We start from the raw sequence: 6,904 nt of genomic DNA, 5'->3' as shown, positions 1-6,904 counted from the left end.
CTCTATCCCTCTCCCTTCCTCTTTCTCTAAAAATCACTAAGAACATTTTTCTCTAAAAGATATGCCCTTTAAGGTGGGAGTTGCTGCACCTTGCAACATCTACAACGTAGAGGCCCAACACTTGGCAGGCCTTGCTGGATTGGAGGCAGCACACCCCACCAAGTGCCAATTTGATCCACCAGCAGAGGCACCACACGGCTTGGTTCCCAGTGGGACCCTAGCAGTAAGTTCAGGCTGCACCACCACTCAGACCTCATGGTCCAGAGAGACCACTGGTGCTCAAAGGCTGAGGCAACAGGAGGCCCCGCGGAGCCTCGGGCAATACAATGGGAAAAACAGCACAGACCTCCAGGATTCCGGGCAGAGCAAACCAAATCTGCACCCTCTTCTGCAGATAGTTACTCTTTTCAGAAACACCTTGTTTGCTGTTCTTGGACTTAGTGGAGACTACACACCATAGGACAACAGTTAACCAGGAAGCCTGAGCATCCCATCGTAAACCGAGTGTCATCTGCCTTGCTTGGCCTTGAGGTGGGGTGGGTACAGTGGCCAGAGTGGGAAAGGCATGTCCAGAAGTGCTATGACCTGAGCAGGCGGCTCAGGCTTCGTCACCAGAGACCTGTGCATGGCCCCCGTGACCAAGGAACTAAGGAGACCCTGCCGGACGCGATGGAGGAAACCCTGGGAGTGGAACTTGGGAGCAGGAAATGGGTTACCCGCTTTGGAGAGAGGCCACAGTGCTGATCTACACGGGCTTATGGGAAGTCACCAACAGCCTGGATGGACTGTCAAGGACTTAGAAGAGGGTTTAAAGGTCAGTGACCAGATCTGGATGGGGACAGAGCTCTCAAAACGGGCAGCCAGTGCAGGCACCTGCATCCCAGAGCCCAGAACTCATCCCGCGGTGCCCTTCACAGCCAGGGGCACAGAGGCATGCCTCGGGGCGCAGGTGGTGTCCTTCCCAGCCCCCGTGCTGCTTGGCAGACTCATGAAGAAGTGGCCATCAAGACAGAGGTGGCTTGGTGGTTGAGCATTGACCCACGAACCAAGAGGTTCAATTCCCAGTCAGGGCACATGCCCGGGTTGCCGGGTTGCAGGCTTGATCCCCAGAAGGGGGCCAGCCATCAATCGAAGTGTTCCTCTCATCGATGATTCTATCCTTCTCTCTCCCTCTCTCTCAAAAATCAAAAATGTATTTTTTTAAAAAAAAGACTGACGAGGAAGCTAGAATAAGGTCAATGCCACAGACCTGCCCTGACCCAGGCTCGCCAGGCTGATTGCTGAGCGCTGCCTGGCGGCAGGTGGACCACACGACCCCCTTCCATCTGGAGGTGGCAGACTCTCTTCCCTGGAACATTCCACAGGTGAATTCGCCTGCCCTGCCTGTCCGCACCTCTGACCGTTGCTGCGACATTCCACCAGGAAATGCGGGAGGCAGCTGTGCTCACAAGCCTGTTGGGTGAAGGGTATGGCTGAGGCTCTGTCTTCTCTTCTGGGCTGATGTGTGTGCTTTTAACCAGAAGCCATTCCATGATGCCGGCTCCCAGGCTCGGGCCGGAGTGGGGCTGGGACTGCTCAGCTTTACGCTGAGGAACCGCACCACACGCTCTTCTTCCTCCTGCCTGGAGGGGGAGCCCGAGAGGGAAGCTCCCGGAGACACCTGCTCTGTGTGAGTGGAAGCGACGGCTGCCCCATGGGGACGGGAGGGCTCGGCAGGATGCCCAGGGAGGGAAGTAGAGGAACTTGCAGCGAAGGCAACCAGGAAAGGGCACCCCAGAAAGGCTCGGGCCCGACAGGTGCACAGCAGCCGAGGTGCTGGGCCGGGAGCAGGTGCCGGGGAGGGGCCAGGTGCCAGCTGCCTGTGGCCATTGCAGAGCTGACGGCGGAGCTGCCAAGTCTTCGCCCAACTGACTTACACCCACCCTTCCCACCACCCGAGAGCTTTCCCACACCAGTCAGGGCTCGGCCTCGGACTCCACACGGCGTCAGTCAAAGGAGCCCTCAGGTGACTCATGCACAGCGAAGGCCAAGCCTGGAGTCCAGGCACGTCACCATCCTGCCCCCACGAGGACAGGCCAGACAGAGAATGAGGTGGCGCAGGCTGTGCGGGCGCCCACACCAGAGCACGGAGGCTCCCAGGCGGCCCGCACCCTAGGACTCTCATCCCAGCCCCTCCTTGGCTGCTGGTGTGAGGAAGGGGAGAGCCAGCCAATATTCGGAATAAAATGTTGCTTTATTATGACACAGAATGACTACAAGCATGAAGGGAGGGAAGGCCACGCATACCTCACACGGCAGGTGAAAGAGGCGCAGACACCTTGGCACAAACCCACGCACGATCACTGGCTCTTTTTCTTACAATGTGTTTTGTCTATAACAGGCCCCAATCACTTCAATTATTAAAAAACAAGCAAACACAAACACACGCACAAAACCCCAGCCGGCAATTTTACACGGTGAAAGCGCACACACCAAGCCAAACCACAAAAGCTCCTGGGCCGGCTGGGCCCCTGCAGGAGGCGCCGCGTGGGCCCCATGCCCCCAGCCAGCCTGACCCGCGGGCCCAGCACCCCCATTGCTGGGAGCCTCTCCGCACCCTAAAGAGGGAAAGCCCGCTGTGCCCCCGAGAAGCACGCAGGGGCAGCCGCATCTCAGTTCAGGCTCTTAAATGCATTGATGGGAGTGGAGGGGCCACCTGACTCCATGGTGGTCAGACGCACTTGGTGACGACAGGAACCTACGTAGTGGTGGTTGTTAGGAAACAAAAACCGTTTTCCTGAATTTAATAGCTGGACTGGGAACTTCTTTCACAAGGACATTTCATGTAACATTTCGTCGCTACCACAGTCCCCTGGGAGGCAGGAGGAGGGGAGCCCTTGCGGGCAGGGCCGGGTAAGTACTCAGAGCCCCAAGGCGAAGGGGAGAGGGAACTAACTTGGAGACACACGCTTCAAATAATGTCCACAAAAGACACGTGTGGGCCCACTGCTCTCCCTGTCCCGTGTCCTCGGGGTGGCTGAGCCTCTGAGCACCAGTGACGGCGGGAGGGGAGGGGAGCACAGGTTGGGGAGCAGGCCGGCCAGATCACATAATCTTCCAGAAACTCCCCCCCCCTGCTTGATAGCTTCCAGCCAGCGAGGAGGCCCCAGCAGCAGACGCAGGGAGACCTCAGGCCTCAGCACCCTGCGCTGGCGCAGCCCGCTCGCCGCCCAGCTGCGCTCATCATGGAGGACGCCTCTCCCCCGGCAGCCTTCCCGGCAGGCACACACCTTTGACACAGGCAGCCATTCCTGAAGGTCTGCCCCCCCACTTCCTGGAAACACTTGCTATTTTAAAGCACGCTTTACAGCCGGCGCCCCATTAATGCAGAAACGTCACTGAGGGTGAGCTGAGCAAGTGCATCAAAACCATCACGAGGCCCCTGGCTCACTGCGGCCACACGGAGGAAGCAGCCCAAGTGCCCTCAGAAGACGAGGGGTGAACAGCGGCGGAGCACTCACACAACGGAATATTACTTGATCATTAAAAGGAAGAAAATTTCACCCTTTGAGACAGCATGGAGGGAGCTGGAGAGTATCATGCTAAGTGAAATAAGTCAGTCAGAGAGAGACCAGTACCACATCATCTCACTCTGTGAAATCTAATGAGCAAACAGGCACAGAGACAGACGCATGGACAGAAAGCAGGCTGACAGCGATGGGGGGCAGGGCACTAGAAGGGGGGAGTGAGGAAAAGGGAGAGAACAAAACTCATGGACACAAACAACACTGTGGGGGCTGCCAGGGGACAGGCGGGGGTCGAGGTGGAAAATAACCGAAAGAGAACACCTATCTCTCAGGATTTTGCTACGTAGGACGGCTCTGCAGGGCAGCTGCTTGCATGTTCCAGCATTTTCCACAGTGAGGACAACTGCTCAACTCCTGGAGCACCCGCCCTGCCCACTCACCCAGCCAACGAGCTAGTCGGGCCCACTGCCTGCTTCTGTGTGGCCTGTCAACTGAGAGTAGCTGACACATTTTTAAACAGTGAAAAAACTTCATGATGTGAATTATATGGATTCACGTTTCAGTGCCCATCTATACAGCTCTGTGGGAACACAACAGGCTCATCTGCTCACCTGCTGCCTGTGGCCACAGAGCCACACACTTACCCTGGTCTCAGGAGAGTCTAGTCTGCAGCTGGAGGAACAGTGCAGCTCGGGCACGCCCACCGGCTGCTCCGCCAACAAATCCAAGCAACTCGCCACCCCCCTCCCCACACCCCCCGCGACTCGGGGCTGCAAGGTCTCAGAAAGGGACCAAACGCTCTGAGGTGGGGTCTGGACAGACAGATGCATGCAGCACAGGACAGGCCACGCACCGCTCTGCCCGCAAGGCAGGCAGCCGCCCTTCCCACCCAGCCCTGACCCCGGGAAGCAGGCCCTCAGCAAGGTGAGCATTCCCCTCACCCAACAGGGCCACCGAGCTGTGACGGCCAGTGGGACCGGCAGCCAAGGAGAAAACACGAGGAAGGAAAACAATGAAACCATCGAAAAATGTGTCACTGATTCAAGAGGAACACGATGAGACTGTTACTACTATAGCCTGACTCACACCTGCCAGGGGCACCAGGACACCCAGGCTTGGGGGGTGGTGTGGGGGCAACAACACAGCACAAGGGCAAGACTCTCTTGAGAATGAAACTCTAAATTTCAGCATAAGCTCAATTCATCCAGTCACGAACACACAGTTATGAAGTCCGTCGCGCGGGAAGAGCTGGGAGGGGAGGAAGGGCTGGCCAGGAGCACAGAGGGGCCGGCCTGGCGCCCCAGGCAGTCGGGGCTGCTCTCTGCGGGCAGAAGCCGAGTCCCTCCCTGCACACATTTAACAGGAAATTCAGACCCCGCCAGGCCCTCCATCCTAGTCCTAGCTGCGGGCTTCTCCATGCCCCGAGGTCATGCTCCTGGAATGAGTGTCCAGTGGGCTGGCGCCTCCTGAGGTGGCACACACAGCAGCACTGAGCAGAGGCGAGGCTGCTCCCTGCGTGGGGTGCCCCACACCCTGTTGGAGGAGAAGGAGACACAGCGGTGACACCCCCTCTGCCCTCCCAGGCAGGCACGCCTTCCTGTCGTGCTGTCCTGCTGTGCAGCTCCCAGGTCCCCCCCCATGCGCTGTCCATCCACACCCACACCCTGGCCCGGGCTGCAGGCCCCAAGGCCCGGGGCGCAGCTGTGGGGATGGGGGTGCCGTGGTGCTGGGTGGGGTCATTTTGTGAGGTGCCACTTCATGGCCTGTGCTCTGACGAGCAGAGGGGAGGCTATTCGTACTCCAGGAACTGCTTGTGGTAGAACAGCAGGTACCTGCAGAGGCAAAGACAGGGCATGCTGACGGTCCCTCAGTCCCTGCACCAGGCCGGCAAGACCTGCCCTCCCACCCGGTCCTGGCACCGCAGTCACCAGCAGACTGAGTTCTTGTTTGGATGGATTTGGTTCTTAGTCCCCAAGGAGGAGGGTCCTTAGCTAGGAAGTGGCAGGGCCCAAGCCCCGTAAGCCCACCCTCCCGCCCATTCGCCAGGAAACAGCTCCTGAACCGGGCCCCACTGTCCGGGACTCAGGCCCCGGGTCAGTGGCACTGCTGGCAAGACTCCTGCTGCGATGGCAGGACCACTGCACGGGGCTGTCCCATGCACTCCCCAGGGGGAGGCAGGACCACTGCACGGGGCTGTCCCATGCACTCCCCAGGGGGAGGCAGGACCACTGCACAGGGCTGTCCTATGCACTCCCCAGGGGGCTGCCCACAGCCTGGAACCACAGCGCGCGGCCCAGCAGCTCAGTGGGGCCAGGACCCTAATGAGGGCTCAAGGCCAAGGACTGAGCGAAGCTCAAGAGGATGAGGATGTGCTGGGAAGGAATGAATGGGGCCAGGAGCAAGGAGCTGCGGAGACCCCCTGCCCGCTCTGGCAGATCAGGAGACCCCTCATGCCGCTGTCAGGGCATCCCCTGAGGGCGCTGCACAGGATCAGGGGCTGGGGCCTGTCTGTAACAAGCTTCCTTGCTTCAGCCACCAGAGGTGCACGTCCTTTGTAGCACTAAAACCAGGCGTGGCTTTGGGTGTGGATGCCCACGCGGACGCCGGCTGCGCCTAACGTACCCCTCGCTGTCCAGCACGTCCTCGATGCTGGCCTTGGTGATGATGGCATCGTCACACTTGAACCACTGGTCCTTGTGCTGCCGGATGAAGCTGGTGTAGTGGCCGCTCTCCAGAGTCCCCTGGTGGTTAACGACTGCGAACAAGGAGTACCTGGTTTGGAAGGGGAGGAGCAGCCGTGACCTCAGTGTCACCATCACCAGGAGCCTGCACAGCGAGGGGAGCTCCCCGACCCCCCGTTGTGCTCTGGGAACCAGAGCGGGTGCATGGGGTGCAGAGGGAAAGGGGCCCGTGTGGCTCCCTCAGCTCTGCAGCTGCCTCAGTGGAGCCACGTGTGGTGGAAGTGGTGAGAGGAAGGGACCGGGAGACACGGTGACCACTCTCTCCCTCCATCCTTTCTGCCACGGCCAAGGTGACCAGGCAGGTAAGAGAAAAGCAGAGCCTCATGGCAATGCCATCGAAGGAAGAGCCAAGGGGCCCAGGGCGCAGAGGCTGAGCTTCCCCTCGGGGCCTGCGAGGTCAGGCTGACCCTCTCGCCCCGGCGCCAGGAGGAAGGGTCAGGCTCCCGCAGCAGGCTGAGTGTCTACGATCAAGGTTGTGACAAGTCCTTTCCTAAAAGATGGATGGGCAGCAAGACAGGAGGCGGCCAGCAGCCTGAAGAAACAATCTTGCCGTGGCCATGCGTCGCTGCAGCCGTCTCCCAGGAAACACTGCAGTTGCCGCTCCCACCCAAGATGCCAGGGCACCACCACCCTCGCCCCCACCCCTACCCTTCACCC

General features: G+C 59.5%; 1 protein-coding gene across 1 annotated transcript in view; it reads right to left on the bottom strand.

The window, feature by feature from the left end:
- Window positions 1-2,214: 2,214 nt before the first annotated feature.
- Window positions 2,215-6,904, bottom strand: part of USP22 (ubiquitin specific peptidase 22) — a 56,051-nt gene continuing 51,361 nt past the window's right edge. Inside the window, exons 11-12 of the mRNA XM_006773951.2 lie at window positions 6,129-6,278; window positions 2,215-5,338 (exon numbers count right to left, since the gene is read on the bottom strand). Coding sequence (XP_006774014.2) covers window positions 5,296-5,338; window positions 6,129-6,278 — 193 coding nt within the window. The 3' untranslated portion in view covers window positions 2,215-5,295. The remainder of the gene's footprint in view (window positions 5,339-6,128; window positions 6,279-6,904) is intronic.

This window comes from Myotis davidii, unplaced genomic scaffold, assembly GCF_000327345.1.
Source record: "Myotis davidii unplaced genomic scaffold, ASM32734v1 scaffold207, whole genome shotgun sequence".
In the NCBI taxonomy this organism is placed as follows: domain Eukaryota; kingdom Metazoa; phylum Chordata; class Mammalia; order Chiroptera; family Vespertilionidae; genus Myotis; species Myotis davidii.
This window is presented reverse-complemented; position numbering and strand designations above follow the sequence as displayed.